The sequence below is a fragment of the Papilio machaon genome, chromosome 17 (assembly GCF_912999745.1).
Source record: "Papilio machaon chromosome 17, ilPapMach1.1, whole genome shotgun sequence".
NCBI classification, from domain to species: Eukaryota; Metazoa; Arthropoda; class Insecta; order Lepidoptera; family Papilionidae; genus Papilio; species Papilio machaon.
The window spans coordinates 5,771,321-5,793,141 of NC_060002.1; the positions used below are offsets into that span (position 1 = coordinate 5,771,321).

At 49.1% G+C, this 21,821-nt stretch overlaps 1 protein-coding gene across 1 annotated transcript; it reads left to right on the top strand.

Moving 5' to 3' along the window:
- Nucleotides 1-147: 147 nt before the first annotated feature.
- Nucleotides 148-17,304, top strand: LOC106707395 (fibroin heavy chain). The gene is made up of 4 exons (XM_045682012.1): nt 148-222; nt 606-1,372; nt 2,543-7,020; nt 7,789-17,304. Exons 1-4 carry the CDS (start codon nt 181-183, stop codon nt 17,238-17,240), a joined length of 14,739 nt encoding a protein of 4,912 aa, XP_045537968.1. The 5' UTR covers nt 148-180; the 3' UTR covers nt 17,241-17,304.
- The last annotated feature ends 4,517 nt before the right edge of the window (nt 17,305-21,821 follow it).

The following is a 21,821-nucleotide window of genomic DNA, read 5'->3' on the forward strand; positions in this document are numbered from 1 at the left end:
TAAAGGTAAGATTGTGTCAAACAAAAAGATGGTTATTATTTGTTAATTTTGTCAATATTTGAACTATTTTAATTATCGAATTCAAATAACAGATGTCGTGCGTCACTAAAAAAAGGCATCAGTATAAAAAGCTCGACAAAACGGAACATCAGCATCAGTTCGGTTACAGCTCTCAGCAAAATGAGAGTAACAACCTTTGTGATCCTGTGCTGCGCATTGCAGGTAAGACAATATCTTTTTATACAATTATTTCGATAGCGCATATCATAGTTTCTCTTGTTTTTGTAAACTATTTATAAAGTATGCCAAAGTATAAGTGTATGTTACATCTTATAAGTTGTTTGGTTAGCTGATCCGTGTTAGCATCAAAGAGGATGCATGGAACTGTTGTAACCAAGTCTCACGAATCTATCGCGCTTCTCTATACCTTTTATGGCAAGGGTTAAGTAACTTGGGTAAATTAAAATAATGCATCTGATAGAAGAAGGGAATTTCCTAATGTAGTAGCGATGATTAATTGACTAAAATAATATAAATGGCAATTATATAAATTTAACTATCAGTACGAAAATAATACTTACAATTATTCAATCTTCTCTGTTTAGCAATATGTAGCTGCAGATGATAATGCAGTTTTAGATGAAGACATGACCCGATTTTTAGAGGGCAACAAAAACTTTCAAGAAACAACCGAAACGAAATCAGATGAAGTAATAAAAAAAAATGGAACATTAGTGGAAAGGCAAATAATAAAGAAAAAATACGTAGATAGATCGAGACATAAACATAATAAGTCAGGTGAAAGGATTACTAAAACTTTCACAATAGAGTCGGGTCCTAATGGGGAAGAAACTATATATGAGACTGATGTTGTCGAAACGACCGTTCCGAACTCGGATCGAGCCAGATTAGATTCAGATGCATCGGCATCGTCAGCTTCTGGATTAAGAGGTTTGGGACGCAATGGGTATGGCAGCAACGGTGCCAGATTCAACGAAATAGGAGGTTCTGGCCTCGGTGGCCGCAATGGAGCGGGAGGTCGGACTGTGGTGATCAACGAAGGAGGTTCACACTCATCTGGATCAAGCGCATCTGCGTCATCATCCGCAGCTTCATCCTCTGGATCCGGAAACACTGGAATTGGATCGGGACTCAAAGGATTGGACAACTACGGCACCGCATATAATGGCCAGGGAGGACTTGGCTATGGTGACGGTAATGCAGCAACCGCAGCAGCAGCAGCCACAGCTGCTGCTTCTGGCCTCGGTGGACGCAATGGATTGGGTGGTCAGACCGTTGTCATCAACCAAAGAGGATCAGGATCATCGGCATCAAGTTCAGCTGCGTCATCATCCGCAGCTTCATCCTCTGGGTCCGGAAACTCTGGAAGTGGATCGGGACTCGATGGATTGAACAACTACGGCGCCGCATATAATGGCCTCGGAGGACTTGGCTATGGTGACGGTAATGCAGCAGCCGCAGCTGCTGCTTCTGAGTTCAGTGAACGCAATGGAGCGGGAGGTCAGACCGTGGTAATCAACGAAGGAGGTTCAGACTCATCGGGATCAAGCGCAGCTGCGGCATCATCTGCAGCTTCATCCTCTGGATCCGGAAACTCTGGAATTGGATCGGGACTCAACGGATTGAACAACTACGGCGCCGGATATAATGGCCTGGGAGAACTTGGCTATGGTGGCGGAAATGCAGCAGCCGCAGCAGCAGCAGCCGCAGCTGCTGCTTCTCAGTTCGGTGGACGCAATGGAGCGGGAGGTCAGACCGTGGTAATCAACGAAGGAGGTTCAGACTCATCGGGATCAAGCGCAGCTGCGGCATCATCTGCAGCTTCATCCTCTGGATACAGAAACTCTGGAATTGGATCGGGACTCAACGGATTGAACAACTACGGCGCCGGATATAATGGCCTGGAAGAACTTGGCTATGGTGGCGGTAATGCAGCAGCCGCAGCAGCAGCAGCCGCAGCTGCTGCTTCTCAGTTCGGTGGACGCAATGGAGCGGGAGGTCAGACCGTGGTAATCAACGAAGGAGGTTCAGACTCATCGGGATCAAGCGCAGCTGCGGCATCATCCGCAGCTTCATCCTCTGGATCCGGAAACGGTTACAGCAATAACGGAGTCGGATTCATTGGACTCGGCCCGCAGTACCGCAGAGGTGGTGAAACTATCGTGATAAACAAAGGTGGATCTTCCTCATCTGGTTCAACTGCTGTCTCGTCAGCTTCCTCTGGCAGTGATTCCACTTACGGATCTTCTGCTCTTGGACCTATGGGTTATGGTACTGATGTGTTACTTGCACCATACGGGCAACAGCCATCGACTGTCATAGTCAATCGAGGAACATCTGGCTCAAGTTCTTCAAGTTCAGCTTCGTCTTCCGATGGATCTTCATCAATTGGAGGTAGATCTGGAGGATATGGAGGACAGGGATATGGCAACAGCAATGATGCTGACTCCGCTGCCGCCGCCGCAGCCGCAGCCGCAGCTGTTTATGGTAGTTCAGGACTTGGTTCATTGTATGGCCCGAGTAGTCCCACGATAGTGATCAACGAAGCAGGATCAGGATCATCGGCATCAAGCTCAGCTGCGTCATCATCCGCAGCTTCATCCTCTGGATCCGGAAACTCTGGAATTGGATCGGGACTCAACGGATTGAACAACTACGGCGCCGGATATAATGGCCTGGGAGGACTTGGCTATGGTGGCGGTAATGCAGCAGCCGCAGCTGCTGCTTCTGAGTTCGGTGGACGCAATGGAGCGGGAGGTCAGACTGTGGTAATCAACGAAAGAGGTTCCGACTCATCGGGATCAAGCGCAGCTGCGGCATCATCCGCAGCTTCATCCTCTGGATCCGGAAATTCTGGAAGTGGATCGGGACTCAACGGATTGAACAACAACGGCGCCGGATATAATGGCCTGGGAGAACTTGGCTATAGTGGCGGTAATGCAGCAGCCGCAGCAGCAGCAGCCGCAGCTGCTGCTTCTCAGTACGGTGGACGCAATGGAGCGGGAGGTCAGACCGTGGTAATCAACGAAGGAGGTTCAGACTCATCGGGATCAAGCGCAGCTGCGGCATCATCTGCAGCTTCATCCTCTGGATCCGGAAACTCTGGAATTGGATCGGGACTCAACGGATTGAACAACAACGACGCCGGATATAATGGCCTGGGAGAACTTGGCTATGGTGGCGGTAATGCAGCAGCCGCATCAGCAGCAGCCGCAGCTGCTGCTTCTCAGTTCGGTGGACGCAATGGAGCGGGAGGTCAGACCGTGGTAATCAACGAAGGAGGATCAGACTCATCGGGATCAAGCGCAGCTGCGGCATCATCCGCAGCTTCATCCTCTGGATCCGGAAACGGTTACAGCAATAACGGAGTCGGATTCATTGGACTCGGCCCGCAGTACCGCAGAGGTGGTGAAACTATCGTGATAAACAAAGGTGGATCTTCCTCATCTGGTTCAACTGCTGTCTCGTCAGCTTCCTCTGGCAGTGATTCCACTTACGGATCTTCTGCTCTTGGACCTATGGGTTATGGTACTGATGTGTTACTTGCACCATACGGGCAACAGCCATCGACTGTCATAGTCAATCGAGGAACATCTGGCTCAAGTTCTTCAAGTTCAGCTTCGTCTTCCGATGGATCTTCATCAATTGGAGGTAGATCTGGAGGATATGGAGGACAGGGATATGGCAACAGCAATGATGCTGACTACGCTGCCGCCGCCGCAGCCGCAGCCGCAGCTGTTTATGGTAGTTCAGGACTTGGTTCATTGTATGGCCCGAGTAGTCCCACGATAGTGATCAACGAAGCAGGATCAGGATCATCGGCATCAAGCTCAGCTGCGTCATCATCCGCAGCTTCATCCTCTGGATCCGGAAACTCTGGAATTGGATCGGGACTCAACGGATTGAACAACTACGGCGCCGGATATAATGGCCTGGGAGGACTTGGCTACGGTGGCGGTAATGCAGCAGCCGCAGCTGCTGCTTCTGAGTTCGGTGGACGCAATGGAGCGGGAGGTCAGACTGTGGTAATCAACGAAAGAGGTTCCGACTCATCGGGATCAAGCGCAGCTGCGGCATCATCCGCAACTTCATCCTCTGGATCCGGAAACTCTGGAATTGGATCGGGACTCAACAGATTGAACAACTACGGCGCCGGATATAATGCCCTGGGAGAACTTGGCTATGGTGGCGGTAATGCAGCAGCCGCATCAGCAGCAGCCGCAGCTGCTGCTTCTCAGTTCGGTGGACGCAATGGAGCGGGAGGTCAGACCGTGGTAATCAACGAAGAAGGTTCAGACTCATCGGGATCAAGCGCAGCTGCGGCATCATCCGCAGCTTCATCCTCTGGATCCGGAAACTCTGGAATTGGATCGGGACTCAACGAATTGAACAACTACGGCGCCGGATATAATGACCTGGGAGAACTTGGCTATGGTGGCGGTAATGCAGCAGCCGCAGCAGCAGCAGCCGCAGCTGCTGCTTCTCAGTTCGGTGGACGCAATGGAGCGGGAGGTCAGACCGTGGTAATCAACGAAGCAGGATCAGGATCATCGGCATCAAGCTCAGCTGCGTCATCATCCGCAGCTTCATCCTCTGGATCCGGAAAATCTGGAATTGGATCGGGACTCAACGGATTGAACAACTACGGCGCTGGATATAATGGCCTGGGAGGACTTGGCTATGGTGGCGGTAATGCAGCAGCCGCAGCTGCTGCTTCTGAGTTCGGTGGACGCAATGGAGCGGGAGGTCAGACTGTGGTAATCAACGAAAGAGGTTCCGAAACATCGGGATCAAGCGCAGCTGCGGCATCATCCGCAGCTTCATCCTCTGGATCCGGAAACTCTGGAATTGGATCGGGACTCAACGGATTGAACAACTACGGCGCCGGATATAATGGCCTGGGAGAACTTGGCTATGGTGGCGGTAATGCAGCAGCCGCATCAGCAGCAGCCGCAGCTGCTGCTTCTCAGTTCGGTGGACGCAATGGAGCGGGAGGTCAGACCGTGGTAATCAACGAAGAAGGTTCAGACTCATCGGGATCAAGCGCAGCTGCGGCATCATCCGCAGCTTCATCCTCTGGATCCGGAAACGGTTACAGCAACAACGGAATCGGATTCATTGGACTCGGCCCACAGTACCGCAGAGGTGGTGAAACTATCGTCATAAACAAAGGTGGATCTTCCTCATCTGGTTCAACTGCTGTCTCGTCAGCTTCCTCTGGCAGTGATTCCACTTACGGATCTTCTGCTCTTGGACCTATGGGTTATGGTACTGATGTGTTACTTGCACCATACGGGCAACAGCCATCGACTGTTATAGTCAATCGAGGAACATCTGGCTCAAGTTCTTCAAGTTCAGCTTCGTCTTCCGATGGATCTTCATCAATTGGAGGTAGATCTGGAGGATATGGAAGACGGGGATATGGCAACAGCAATGCTGCTGACTCCGCTGCCGCCGCCGCAGCCGCAGCCGCAGCTGTTTCTGGTAGTTCAGGACTTGGTTCATTGTATGGCCCGAGTAGTCCCACGATAGTGATCAACGAAGCAGGATCAGGATCATCGGCATCAAGCTCAGCTGCGTCATCATCCGCAGCTTCATCCTCTGGATCCGGAAACTCTGGAATTGGATCGGGACTCAACGGATTGAACAACTACGGCGCCGGATATAATGGCCTGGGAGGACTTGGCTATGGTGGCGGTAATGCAGCAGCCGCAGGAGCAGCAGCCGCAGCTGCTGCTTCTCAGTTCGGTGGACGCAATGGAGCGGGAGGTCAGACCGTGGTAATCAACGAAGGAGGTTCAGACTCATCGGGATCAAGCGCAGCTGCGGCATCATCTGCAGCTTCATCCTCTGGATCCGGAAACTCTGGAATTGGATCGGGACTCAACGGATTGAACAACTACGGCGCCGGATATAATGGCCTGGGAGAACTTGGCTATGGTGGCGGTAATGCAGCAGCCGCAGCAGCCGCAGCTGCTGCTTCTCAGTTCGGTGGACGCAATGGAGCGGGAGGTCAGACCGTGGTAATCAACGAAGGAGGTTCAGACTCATCGGGATCAAGCGCAGCTGCGGCATCATCTGCAGCTTCATCCTCTGGATCCGGAAACTCTGGAATTGGATCGGGACTCAACGGATTGAACAACTACGGCGCCGGATATAATGACCTGGGAGAACTTGGCTATGGTGGCGGTAATGCAGCAGCCGGAGCAGCAGCAGCCGCAGCTGCTGCTTCTCAGTTCGGTGGACGCAATGGAGCGGGAGGTCAGACCGTGGTAATCAACGAAGGAGGTTCAGACTCATCGGGATCAAGCGCAGCTGCGGCATCATCCGCAGCTTCATCCTCTGGATCCGGAAACTCTGGAATTGGATCGGGACTCAACGGATTGAACAACTACGGCGCCGGATATAATGGCCTGGGAGAACTTGGCTATGGTGGCGGTAATGCAGCAGCCGCATCAGCAGCAGCCGCAGCTGCTGCTTCTCAGTTCGGTGGACGCAATGGAGCGGGAGGTCAGACCGTGGTAATCAACGAAGAAGGTTCAGACTCATCGGGATCAAGCGCAGCTGCGGCATCATCCGCAGCTTCATCCTCTGGATCCGGAAACGGTTACAGCAACAACGGAATCGGATTCATTGGACTCGGCCCACAGTACCGCAGAGGTGGTGAAACTATCGTCATAAACAAAGGTGGATCTTCCTCATCTGGTTCAACTGCTGTCTCGTCAGCTTCCTCTGGCAGTGATTCCACTTACGGATCTTCTGCTCTTGGACCTATGGGTTATGGTACTGATGTGTTACTTGCACCATACGGGCAACAGCCATCGACTGTTATAGTCAATCGAGGAACATCTGGCTCAAGTTCTTCAAGTTCAGCTTCGTCTTCCGATGGATCTTCATCAATTGGAGGTAGATCTGGAGGATATGGAAGACGGGGATATGGCAACAGCAATGCTGCTGACTCCGCTGCCGCCGCCGCAGCCGCAGCCGCAGCTGTTTCTGGTAGTTCAGGACTTGGTTCATTGTATGGCCCGAGTAGTCCCACGATAGTGATCAACGAAGCAGGATCAGGATCATCGGCATCAAGCTCAGCTGCGTCATCATCCGCAGCTTCATCCTCTGGATCCGGAAACTCTGGAATTGGATCGGGACTCAACGGATTGAACAACTACGGCGCCGGATATAATGACCTGGGAGGACTTGGCTATGGTGGCGGTAATGCAGCAGCCGCAGCTGCTGCTTCTGAGTTCGGTGGACGCAATGGAGCGGTAGGTCAGACCGTGGTAATCAACGAAGGAGGTTCAGACTCATCAGGATCAAGCGCAGCTGCGGCATCATCCGCAGCTTCATCCTCTGGATCCGGAAACTCTGGAATTGGATCGGGACTCAACGGATTGAACAACTACGGCGCCGGATATAATGGCCTGGGAGAACTTGGCTATGGTGGCGGTAATGCAGCAGCCGCATCAGCAGCAGCCGCAGCTGCTGCTTCTCAGTTCGGTGGACGCAATGGAGCGGGAGGTCAGACCGTGGTAATCAACGAAGGAGGTTCAGACTCATCGGGATCAAGCGCAGCTGCGGCATCATCTGCAGCTTCATCCTCTGGATCCGGAAACTCTGGAATTGGATCGGGACTCAACGGATTGATCAACTACGGCGCCGGATATAATGGCCTGGGAGAACTTGGCTATGGTGGCGGTAATGCAGCAGCCGCATCAGCAGCAGCCGCAGCTGCTGCTTCTCAGTTCGGTGGACGCAATGGAGCGGGAGGTCAGACCGTGGTAATCAACGAAGAAGGTTCAGACTCATCGGGATCAAGCGCAGCTGCGGCATCATCCGCAGCTTCATCCTCTGGATCCGGAAACGGTTACAGCAATAACGGAATCGGATTCATTGGACTCGGCCCGCAGTACCGCAGAGGTGGTGAAACTATCGTGATAAACAAAGGTGGATCTTCCTCATCTGGTTCAACTGCTGTTTCGTCAGCTTCCTCTGGCAGTGATTCCACTTACGAATCTTCTGCTCTTGGACCTATGGGTTATGGTACTGATGTGTTACTTGCACCATACGGGCAACAGCCATCGACAGTCATAGTCAATCGAGGAACATCTGGCTCAAGTTCTTCAAGTTCAGCTTCGTCTTCCGATGGATCTTCATCAATTGGAGGTAGATCTGGAGGATATGGAGGACAGGGATATGGCAACAGCAATGCTGCTGACTTCGCTGCCGCCGCCGCAGCCGCAGCCGCAGCTGTTTCTGGTAGTTCAGGACTTGGTTCATTGTATGGCCCGAGTAGTCCCACGATAGTGATCAACGAAGCAGGATCAGGATCATCGGCATCAAGCTCAGCTGCGTCATCATCCGCAGCTTCATCCTCTGGATCCGGAAACTCTGGAACTGGATCGGGACTCAACGGATTGAACAACTACGGCGCCGGATATAATGGCCTGGGAGGACTTGGCTATGGTGGCGGTAATGCAGCAGCCGCAGCTGCTGCTTCTGAGTTCGGTGGACGCAATGGAGCGGGAGGTCAGACCGTGGTAATCAACGAAGGAGGTTCAGACTCATCGGGATCAAGCGCAGCTGCGGCATCATCCGCAGCTTCATCCTCTGGATCCGGAAACTCTGGAATTGGATCGGGACTCAACGGATTGAACAACTACGGCGCCGGATATAATGGCCTGGGAGAACTTGGCTATGGTGGCGGTAATGCAGCAGCCGCATCAGCAGCAGCCGCAGCTGCTGCTTCTCAGTTCGGTGGACGCAATGGAGCGGGAGGTCAGACCGTGGTAATCAACGAAGAAGGTTCAGACTCATCGGGATCAAGCGCAGCTGCGGCATCATCCGCAGCTTCATCCTCTGGATCCGGAAACTCTGGAATTGGATCGGGACTCAACGGATTGAACAACTACGGCGCCGGATATAATGGCCTGGGAGAACTTGGCTATAGTGGCGGTAATGCAGCAGCCGCAGCAGCAGCAGCCGCAGCTGCTGCTTCTCAGTACGGTGGACGCAATGGAGCGGGAGGTCAGACCGTGGTAATCAACGAAGGAGGTTCAGACTCATCGGGATCAAGCGCAGCTGCGGCATCATCTGCAGCTTCATCCTCTGGATCCGGAAACTCTGGAATTGGATCGGGACTCAACGGATTGAACAACAACGGCGCCGGATATAATGGCCTGGGAGAACTTGGCTATGGTGGCGGTAATGCAGCAGCCGCATCAGCAGCAGCCGCAGCTGCTGCTTCTCAGTTCGGTGGACGCAATGGAGCGGGAGGTCAGACCGTGGTAATCAACGAAGGAGGATCAGACTCATCGGGATCAAGCGCAGCTGCGGCATCATCCGCAGCTTCATCCTCTGGATCCGGAAACGGTTACAGCAATAACGGAATCGGATTCATTGGACTCGGCCCGCAGTACCGCAGAGGTGGTGAAACTATCGTGATAAACAAAGGTGGATCTTCCTCATCTGGTTCAACTGCTGTCTCGTCAGCTTCTTCTGGCAGTGATTCCATTTACGGATCTTCTGCTCTTGGACCTATGGGTTATGGTACTGATGTGTTACTTGCACCATACGGGCAACAGCCATCGACTGTCATAGTCAATCGAGGAACATCTGGCTCAAGTTCTTCAAGTTCAGCTTCGTCTTCCGATGGATCTTCATCAATTGGAGGTAGATCTGGAGGATATGGAGGACAGGGATACGGCAACAGCAATGCTGCTGACTCCGCTGCCGCCGCCGCAGCCGCAGCCGCAGCTGTTTCTGGTAGTTCAGGACTTGGTTCATTGTATGGCCCGAGTAGTCCCACGATAGTGATCAACGAAGCAGGATCAGGATCATCGGCATCAAGCTCAGCTGCGTCATCATCCGCAGCTTCATCCTCTGGATCCGGAAACTCTGGAATTGGATCGGGACTCAACGGATTGAACAACTACGGCGCCGGATATAATGGCCTGGGAGGACTTGGCTATGGTGGCGGTAATGCAGCAGCCGCATCAGCAGCAGCCGCAGCTGCTGCTTCTCAGTTCGGTGGACGCAATGGAGCGGGAGGTCAGACCGTGGTAATCAACGAAGAAGGTTCAGACTCATCGGGATCAAGCGCAGCTGCGGCATCATCCGCAGCTTCATCCTCTGGATCCGGAAACTCTGGAATTGGATCGGGACTCAACGGATTGAACAACTACGGCGCCGGATATAATGGCCTGGGAGAACTTGGCTATGGTGGCGGTAATGCAGCAGCCGCATCAGCAGCAGCCGCAGCTGCTGCTTCTCAGTTCGGTGGACGCAATGGAGCGGGAGGTCAGACCGTGGTAATCAACGAAGGAGGTTCAGACTCATCGGGATCAAGCGCAGCTGCGGCATCATCTGCAGCTTCATCCTCTGGATCCGGAAACTCTGGAATTGGATCGGGACTCAACGGATTGAACAACTACGGCGCCGGATATAATGGCCTGGGAGGACTTGGCTATGGTGGCGGTAATGCAGCAGCCGCAGCTGCTGCTTCTGAGTTCGGTGGACGCAATGGAGCGGTAGGTCAGACCGTGGTTATCAACGAAGGAGGTTCAGACTCATCGGGATCAAGCGCAGCTGCGGCATCATCCGCAGCTTCATCCTCTGGATCCGGAAACTCTGGAATTGGATCGGGACTCAACGGATTGAACAACTACGGCGCCGGATATAATGGCCTGGGAGAACTTGGCTATGGTGGCGGTAATGCAGCAGCCGCATCAGCAGCAGCCGCAGCTGCTGCTTCTCAGTTCGGTGGACGCAATGGAGCGGGAGGTCAGACCGTGGTAATCAACGAAGGAGGTTCAGACTCATCGGGATCAAGCGCAGCTGCGGCATCATCTGCAGCTTCATCCTCTGGATCCGGAAACTCTGGAATTGGATCGGGACTCAACGGATTGAACAACTACGGCGCCGGATATAATGGCCTGGGAGAACTTGGCTATGGTGGCGGTAATGCAGCAGCCGCATCAGCAGCAGCCGCAGCTGCTGCTTCTCAGTTCGGTGGACGCAATGGAGCGGGAGGTCAGACCGTGGTAATCAACGAAGAAGGTTCAGACTCATCGGGATCAAGCGCAGCTGCGGCATCATCCGCAGCTTCATCCTCTGGATCCGGAAACGGTTACAGCAATAACGGAATCGGATTCATTGGACTCGGCCCGCAGTACCGCAGAGGTGGTGAAACTATCGTGATAAACAAAGGTGGATCTTCCTCATCTGGTTCAACTGCTGTCTCGTCAGCTTCTTCTGGCAGTGATTCCATTTACGGATCTTCTGCTCTTGGACCTATGGGTTATGGTACTGATGTGTTACTTGCACCATACGGGCAACAGCCATCGACTGTCATAGTCAATCGAGGAACATCTGGCTCAAGTTCTTCAAGTTCAGCTTCGTCTTCCGATGGATCTTCATCAATTGGAGGTAGATCTGGAGGATATGGAGGACAGGGATACGGCAACAGCAATGCTGCTGACTCCGCTGCCGCCGCCGCAGCCGCAGCCGCAGCTGTTTCTGGTAGTTCAGGACTTGGTTCATTGTATGGCCCGAGTAGTCCCACGATAGTGATCAACGAAGCAGGATCAGGATCATCGGCATCAAGCTCAGCTGCGTCATCATCCGCAGCTTCATCCTCTGGATCCGGAAACTCTGGAATTGGATCGGGACTCAACGGATTGAACAACTACGGCGCCGGATATAATGGCCTGGGAGGACTTGGCTATGGTGGCGGTAATGCAGCAGCCGCATCAGCAGCAGCCGCAGCTGCTGCTTCTCAGTTCGGTGGACGCAATGGAGCGGGAGGTCAGACCGTGGTAATCAACGAAGAAGGTTCAGACTCATCGGGATCAAGCGCAGCTGCGGCATCATCCGCAGCTTCATCCTCTGGATCCGGAAACTCTGGAATTGGATCGGGACTCAACGGATTGAACAACTACGGCGCCGGATATAATGGCCTGGGAGAACTTGGCTATGGTGGCGGTAATGCAGCAGCCGCATCAGCAGCAGCCGCAGCTGCTGCTTCTCAGTTCGGTGGACGCAATGGAGCGGGAGGTCAGACCGTGGTAATCAACGAAGGAGGTTCAGACTCATCGGGATCAAGCGCAGCTGCGGCATCATCTGCAGCTTCATCCTCTGGATCCGGAAACTCTGGAATTGGATCGGGACTCAACGGATTGAACAACTACGGCGCCGGATATAATGGCCTGGGAGGACTTGGCTATGGTGGCGGTAATGCAGCAGCCGCAGCTGCTGCTTCTGAGTTCGGTGGACGCAATGGAGCGGTAGGTCAGACCGTGGTTATCAACGAAGGAGGTTCAGACTCATCGGGATCAAGCGCAGCTGCGGCATCATCCGCAGCTTCATCCTCTGGATCCGGAAACTCTGGAATTGGATCGGGACTCAACGGATTGAACAACTACGGCGCCGGATATAATGGCCTGGGAGGACTTGGCTATGGTGGCGGTAATGCAGCAGCCGCATCAGCAGCAGCCGCAGCTGCTGCTTCTCAGTTCGGTGGACGCAATGGAGCGGGAGGTCAGACCGTGGTAATCAACGAAGGAGGTTCAGACTCATCGGGATCAAGCGCAGCTGCGGCATCATCTGCAGCTTCATTCTCTGGATCCGGAAACTCTGGAATTGGATCGGGACTCAACGGATTGAACAACTACGGCGCCGGATATAATGGCCTGGGAGAACTTGGCTATGGTGGCGGTAATGCAGCAGCCGCATCAGCAGCAGCCGCAGCTGCTGCTTCTCAGTTCGGTGGACGCAATGGAGCGGGAGGTCAGACCGTGGTAATCAACGAAGAAGGTTCAGACTCATCGGGATCAAGCGCAGCTGCGGCATCATCCGCAGCTTCATCCTCTGGATCCGGAAACGGTTACAGCAATAACGGAATCGGATTCATTGAACTCGGCCCGCAGTACCGCAGAGGTGGTGAAACTATCGTGATAAACAAAGGTGGATCTTCCTCATCTGGTTCAACTGCTGTTTCGTCAGCTTCCTCTGGCAGTGATTCCACTTACGAATCTTCTGCTCTTGGACCTATGGGTTATGGTACTGATGTGTTACTTGCACCATACGGGCAACAGCCATCGACAGTCATAGTCAATCGAGGAACATCTGGCTCAAGTTCTTCAAGTTCAGCTTCGTCTTCCGATGGATCTTCATCAATTGGAGGTAGATCTGGAGGATATGGAGGACAGGGATATGGCAACAGCAATGCTGCTGACTTCGCTGCCGCCGCCGCAGCCGCAGCCGCAGCTGTTTCTGGTAGTTCAGGACTTGGTTCATTGTATGGCCCGAGTAGTCCCACGATAGTGATCAACGAAGCAGGATCAGGATCATCGGCATCAAGCTCAGCTGCGTCATCATCCGCAGCTTCATCCTCTGGATCCGGAAACTCTGGAACTGGATCGGGACTCAACGGATTGAACAACTACGGCGCCGGATATAATGGCCTGGGAGGACTTGGCTATGGTGGCGGTAATGCAGCAGCCGCAGCTGCTGCTTCTGAGTTCGGTGGACGCAATGGAGCGGTAGGTCAGACCGTGGTTATCAACGAAGGAGGTTCAGACTCATCGGGATCAAGCGCAGCTGCGGCATCATCCGCAGCTTCATCCTCTGGATCCGGAAACTCTGGAATTGGATCGGGACTCAACGGATTGAACAACTACGGCGCCGGATATAATGGCCTGGGAGAACTTGGCTATGGTGGCGGTAATGCAGCAGCCGCATCAGCAGCAGCCGCATCAGCAGCAGCCGCATCAGCAGCAGCCGCAGCTGCTGCTTCTCAGTTCGGTGGACGCAATGGAATGGGAGGTCAGACCGTGGTAATCAACGAAGAAGGTTCAGACTCATCGGGATCAAGCGCAGCTGCGGCATCATCCGCAGCTTCATCCTCTGGATCCGGAAACTCTGGAATTGGATCGGGACTCAACGGATTGAACAACTACGGCGCCGGATATAATGACCTGGGAGAACTTGGCTATGGTGGCGGTAATGCAGCAGCCGCATCAGCAGCAGCCGCAGCTGCTGCTTCTCAGTTCGGTGGACGCAATGGAGCGGGAGGTCAGACCGTGGTAATTAACGAAGAAGGTTCAGACTCATCGGGATCAAGCGCAGCTGCGGCATCATCCGCAGCTTCATCCTCTGGATCCGGAAACGGTTACAGCAATAACGGAATCGGATTCATTGAACTCGGCCCGCAGTACCGCAGAGGTGGTGAAACTATCGTGATAAACAAAGGTGGATCTTCCTCATCTGGTTCAACTGCTGTTTCGTCAGCTTCCTCTGGCAGTGATTCCACTTACGAATCTTCTGCTCTTGGACCTATGGGTTATGGTACTGATGTGTTACTTGCACCATACGGGCAACAGCCATCGACAGTCATAGTCAATCGAGGAACATCTGGCTCAAGTTCTTCAAGTTCAGCTTCGTCTTCCGATGGATCTTCATCAATTGGAGGTAGATCTGGAGGATATGGAGGACAGGGATATGGCAACAGCAATGCTGCTGACTTCGCTGCCGCCGCCGCAGCCGCAGCCGCAGCTGTTTCTGGTAGTTCAGGACTTGGTTCATTGTATGGCCCGAGTAGTCCCACGATAGTGATCAACGAAGCAGGATCAGGATCATCGGCATCAAGCTCAGCTGCGTCATCATCCGCAGCTTCATCCTCTGGATCCGGAAACTCTGGAACTGGATCGGGACTCAACGGATTGAACAACTACGGCGCCGGATATAATGGCCTGGGAGGACTTGGCTATGGTGGCGGTAATGCAGCAGCCGCAGCTGCTGCTTCTGAGTTCGGTGGACGCAATGGAGCGGTAGGTCAGACCGTGGTTATCAACGAAGGAGGTTCAGACTCATCGGGATCAAGCGCAGCTGCGGCATCATCCGCAGCTTCATCCTCTGGATCCGGAAACTCTGGAATTGGATCGGGACTCAACGGATTGAACAACTACGGCGCCGGATATAATGGCCTGGGAGAACTTGGCTATGGTGGCGGTAATGCAGCAGCCGCATCAGCAGCAGCCGCATCAGCAGCAGCCGCATCAGCAGCAGCCGCAGCTGCTGCTTCTCAGTTCGGTGGACGCAATGGAGCGGGAGGTCAGACCGTGGTAATCAACGAAGGAGGTTCAGACTCATCGGGATCAAGCGCAGCTGCGGCATCATCTGCAGCTTCATCCTCTGGATCCGGAAACTCTGGAATTGGATCGGGACTCAACGGATTGAACAACTACGGCGCCGGATATAATGGCCTGGGAGGACTTGGCTATGGTGGCGGTAATGCAGCAGCCGCAGCTGCTGCTTCTGAGTTCGGTGGACGCAATGGAGCGGTAGGTCAGACCGTGGTTATCAACGAAGGAGGTTCAGACTCATCGGGATCAAGCGCAGCTGCGGCATCATCCGCAGCTTCATCCTCTGGATCCGGAAACTCTGGAATTGGATCGGGACTCAACGGATTGAACAACTACGGCGCCGGATATAATGGCCTGGGAGAACTTGGCTATGGTGGCGGTAATGCAGCAGCCGCATCAGCAGCAGCCGCAGCTGCTGCTTCTCAGTTCGGTGGACGCAATGGAGCGGGAGGTCAGACCGTGGTAATCAACGAAGGAGGTTCAGACTCATCGGGATCAAGCGCAGCTGCGGCATCATCTGCAGCTTCATTCTCTGGATCCGGAAACTCTGGAATTGGATCGGGACTCAACGGATTGAACAACTACGGCGCCGGATATAATGGCCTGGGAGAACTTGGCTATGGTGGCGGTAATGCAGCAGCCGCATCAGCAGCAGCCGCAGCTGCTGCTTCTCAGTTCGGTGGACGCAATGGAGCGGGAGGTCAGACCGTGGTAATTAACGAAGAAGGTTCAGACTCATCGGGATCAAGCGCAGCTGCGGCATCATCCGCAGCTTCATCCTCTGGATCCGGAAACGGTTACAGCAATAACGGAATCGGATTCATTGGACTCGGCCCGCAGTACCGCAGAGGTGGTGAAACTATCGTGATAAACAAAGGTGGATCTTCCTCATCTGGTTCAACTGCTGTCTCGTCAGCTTCTTCTGGCAGTGATTCCATTTACGGATCTTCTGCTCTTGGACCTATGGGTTATGGTACTGATGTGTTACTTGCACCATACGGGCAACAGCCATCGACTGTCATAGTCAATCGAGGAACATCTGGCTCAAGTTCTTCAAGTTCAGCTTCGTCTTCCGATGGATCTTCATCAATTGGAGGTAGATCTGGAGGATATGGAGGACAGGGATATGGCAACAGCAATGCTGCTGACTCCGCTGCCGCCGCCGCAGCCGCAGCCGCAGCTGTTTCTGGTAGTTCAGGACTTGGTTCATTGTATGGCCCGAGTAGTCCCACGATAGTGATCAACGAAGGAGGTTCAGACTCATCTGGATCAAGCGCAGCTGCGGCATCATCCGCAGCTTCATCCTCTGGATCCGGAAACTCTGGAACTGGATCGGGACTCAACGGATTGAACAACTACGGCGCCGGATATTATGGCCTGGGAGGACTTGGCTATGGTGGCGGTAATGCAGCAGCCGCAGCAGCAGCAGCCGCAGCTGCTGCTTCTGACTTCGGTGGACGCAATGGAGCGGGAGGTCAGACCCTAATAATCAACGAAGCAGGTTCAGACTCATCGGGATCAAGCGCAGCTGCGGCATCATCCGCAGCTTCATCCTCTGGATCCGGAAACTCTGGAACTGGATCGGGACTCAACGGATTGAACAACTACGGCGCCGGCTATAATGGCCTGGGAGGACTTGGCTATGGTGGCGGTAATGCAGCATCATCCGCTGCAGTCGCCGCAACAACAGCAGCTGGATCTGGCATTGGTGGATTAAATGAACTGTTCGCTCCAACCGTGATTATTAACGAAAGTGGCCAAGGATCTTCCTCTTCAAGTGATGCATCGGCTTCTGCCACATCTTTGGTTAATACCGATAACACATATAGCGCCAACACTCCCTATTTTAGTGCATTAGCGGCTGGAGGTTATGCTCCTTACAATTACCAAGGCGCTTCGTCACCATTGGTTATTATCAACGAACGACGCTCAAGTGCGTCTTCAGCTTCCTCCAGCTCGTCGAGTGGAGGAGTGATCAGAAGAGGACGCCCAGGCATTCGTAGACCTTGTCTGCTAACTCGCAAGCAATTTGTAGTCAAGATTGGTCGTCGTGGCAGACCATGCCCTACTTGTTATTAGTACTATTGTATTAAATTTAATTGGACACATTCTTTATGGAAATCTATAAAATATATACGAGCATTTTAAAACTGTTTGTTTTATTCACTTGTTCAAGTTAATTGAGTTTTAGCAGAAATAATAATTTGGTATAATGGAAAAGTATTTTTCACTCTTACTTATAAAAGCGTTGATGAAGATGTTTATTTCAAGGTATTTCCAAAACGGCTCAACGGATCTCAATAAAATTTTGCATAGAGGTAGAGCATAGTCTGTCTGAGTCTGAAAGAAAACATAGACTATAAATTAGGTTTTTTTAATCCGCGCATACGGAGTCGCGGGCGACAGCTAGTACATACATACATAATCTTGTCCGTCATACCAAATTAATAGAAAATAATAATAGACAAACAAAAAAAAATTGAAATTGATCTTCCATTTTTATATGTGTAAAAAGGAAATTATTTTCAGCAGTGCTGGAGATGATCTTCAGGAACCTAAGATGGACCAAAATTGGCCTCAATATAAATGGCGAATATCTTAACCATCTACGCTTCGCGGATGATTTGACTCTGTTTTCAGAAGATGCTGGAACTCTAGAAATAATGTTGCAGCAACTATCTGATGAAAGTGTTAAGGCCGGCCTGACAATGAACCTAACTAAAACTAAAATTATGACGAACTCCCGACAACCAACAACCGGCAGACAAATAATAGTAAATAACGAACAAATAGAATACGTAAATGAATATATATATATTTGGGCCAACTTATATCTACAAATGATTGTATGAATAAAGAAATAGAGCGAAGAATAACTAATACATGGAAACGGTTTTGGTCTCTTAGGGAAATAATGAAGAATGGAGATATGCCAATGAAAGGAAAAAAGAAAGTATACGAAGTATGCATTATGCCATGCTTACTATACGCGTGTCAGACATGGGCCTTAACAGAACTACAAGAAAGTAAATTAAAAGTATGTCAAAATGCAATAGAAAGGAGTATCTTAGGTATAAAAAGAAAAGATAGGGTGAAATTACAAGAAATTAAATAAAAAACTAAATTTAAAAATGCACACACGATCTACAGACAGCTTAAATGGCGTTGGACGGGACATATGCTAAGAGAAAACAAAGAGAAATGGACCAAGTTAGTAACGGAATGGTATCCAAGAGATAGAAAAAGAAATAGAGGTAGGCAAACCAAAAGATGGGAAGATGACTTTAAGAAAATAGCTGGACCGTTATGGATCCGCCTAGCAAGAGACAGGAATACCTGGAAATCTTTAGAGGAGGCCTTTGTCGACAGACAAGCTTTACAAAACAAACTACCAGTTGCCGATAATTATAACATTTCAAATACAAGTTAGAAATAAGTTAATCAATTTAGTTTTTAGTAAATAGGCATTTAATATTAACTGTAAACAAACTGTAAAGCAATAAAGGCTATTTTATTTTATTTATTTATTTTTATTAATAATAGACAGTTGCGTGGCATAAATGTATGTAGATGATAATACGTTATAATAAACACACCTACATATATAAATTTCCTGACTATTGTTACTTAGTACAATGTCATCCAATTAGTTTGACAATTCAGCTGACAATGTACAAGAGATGGGTTGAGTACAACCGGTTATGAATATTTTCGATTTTCGATGGTTATTCTCATAGAGCTTTTAATCGATAATTACATAATTATTCCTGTATTACAAAATAAACGATCTTTTAATCAAAAAATGAGATGTTGACAATCAAAAAAGAAGTTTTTTCAGTTAATTGTGGAATACATCGCCAAATAACTTTAATAAATACAAAAAGTAAGTAAGTATTTGTCCGATTAATTTTATACCACTTTGACAACCGTCCATTAAGTACGAAATTAATCCTCATGCGATATTTATTCGATACTTCAGAGCCGACCTTTGTCAAACTAATAATCATAATAAGTCTCTGCAACCCTGTCTCCCTGGTTGCTTAAGTCTTGGGATTCCGAAGCCGGCGGTGCAGTATTTTTGTGTAATATATTAAATATTTTTGTTTTTATAAATGTATTGTATCTAAAACGTATTGTAAGAATGTGAGAAATACATTGTTTATTCCTGTGATAAACAAAAAGTGTATAATATATGGAATGGGATTCCTAGTAAAATATATTTAAAAGATAAGTAGCTTCCAACGAATATCAAATAGAATCGCCGTTATTTTATATATTATATAAAAGAAAGTCGTGTTAGTTACACTACTTATAACTCAAGAACGGCTGAATCGATTTGACTGAAAATTGGTGGGCAGCTATAATTTTTACCCCGTTTTCTATTTTTTATTCCGCGCGGACGGAGTCGCGGGTAAAAGCTAGTCTTATATATATAAAAGAAAGTCGTGTTACTATTTATAACTCAAGATCGGTCGAACTGATTTAGCTGAAAATTGATGGGGAGGTAGCTTAGAACTAGGAAACGGACATAGGAACCTTTTTATCTTGTGTGCATTTTTTTATTCCGCGCGGACGGAGTCGCGGGTAAAAGCTAGTAACAGAATATAAACAACAACGGTAGATTATTCAAGTCCCTGCACCCACAGATCAAGATACATAATTAGAGAAAGATGAAAAATCATGTCTTCTCAGGCTCTAGAGTAGACTATCTGTTACCTACCAAATTTCATCGGTTCAGTAGTTTTGGCGTGAAAGCAAGAAAGACAGACAGAGTTACTTTCGCATTTATAGTATTACTGAGGAAGTAAGCATTTCTGCCTCACTCATGTTCGTGTAACTTTAGTGACTGGGTATGGCAGTTTGTGTTCCTAACCGATCTATGGACATTTCAGTCGGGGTTTCCTAAATACTAAAAAATGTTTCATATCTACTGTGAAAGGCGTTCGTATGGTTAGGTATATTTATGCTTTACTAGCTGTGCCCGCGACTTCGTCCGCGTGAAATACTGTTTTCGCTAAGCATTTTTTTAAGGATTATTATTTTACTTAACCGACGTGCTATGCGTTGATGTATGGATGTAGACATTGAGATAGGTGTGCCACGACCGCACCAAATGTAGGTGTTTGGTCTCTACCTATCCCTCTGGGTTATGGGCGTGAATTAAGTTGTTGTTGTTGAGGTATTTTATTTAAACTTATAAAAAATTACAACAAAACAAATGGAACTTACAAAATATTCATTTACTCCTATGCAAATTTTCATCCCCTATTCCCTTATTATATTGCAACATTAAGGGTAAAACTTTTACAAACTTTAAATGACCTATTTATTAATATCAAATTAGCAGCCTAAAAAAAGTTAGAAGTTAGAAGCTTATTCTAACTGTAAAAATACGTCCATACAAATTTACACCCCTACTTTTACCCCCTTACAAACCCTCTTTCACGTTAAAAATTAATTTTTGTCCTTTCTCAGGCTCTAAGCTAAATATCAGTAAGTATAATAGTAAAACATATTAAACAAAACATTCATTAAAACCTCACATATTGCGAAACAAATTTTCATCCCCTATTGTTATTTAGCACCCTTACGGGTAAAATTTTTACAAAAATCGAAATTCTTACTTATTTATATCAAATTAGCAGCATTAGAAAGAAGTTTCAAGCTTCTTACTGTAAAAATTACGATACTTCCATACAAATTACCACCCCCACATTCAACCCCTTACAACCCTTTTTTCGCGTTAAAAGTAGTCTTTGTTTTTTCTCGGGCTCTAAACTAAATATCAGTAAGGGTAACAGCAAAACATATTAAATAAAACATTCACCTAAACCTCACATATTCCCAAACAAATTTTCATCCCCTATTGTTATTTAGCACCCTTCAGGGTAAAATTTTAAAGAAATTGAATTTCATATTTATTTATATCAAATTAGCAGCCTTAGACAGAAGTTTCATGCTTCTAACTGTAAAAATGATGATACTTCCATACAAATTACCACCCCTACTTTCAACCCCTTACAACCCTTTTTTCGCGTTAAAATATAGACTATGTTCTTTCTGAGGCCCTAGACTAAATATTGGTAAGGGTAACAGCAAAACATACTAAACAGTTTTGTTTTTCACCAAAGTCTAAAATATTCCCGAACAAAATTTCATCCCCTATAGTTATTTAGCACCCTGGAGGGTAACATTTTTACAAAAATTTAATTTCATATTTATTTCTATCAAATTAGCAGCCTTAGAAAGAAATTTCAAGCTTCTAACTGTTAAAATGACAATACTTCCATACAAATTACCACCCCCACTTTTAACCCCTTACAACCCTGTTTTCGCGTTAAAAAGTAGCCTATGTTCTTTCTGAGGCTCTAGAATATCTGTGTACCAAATTCCATTTAAATCGGTTCAGTAAACAATAGTAGGCGACACTTCCATACAAACTTTCACCCCCAATTTTAACCCCTTACAACCCCTTTTTCGCGTTAAAATATAGCCTATGTCCATCCTCAGGCTCTAGACTATCTGTGTACCAAATTTCATTTAAATCGGTTCAGTAGTTTTGGCGTGAAAGCGAGACAGACAGACAGAGTTACTTTCGCATTTATAATATTATAGTAAGGATTGTAAAATCTAAATTGCACTTTGTAAAATCTCTTTATT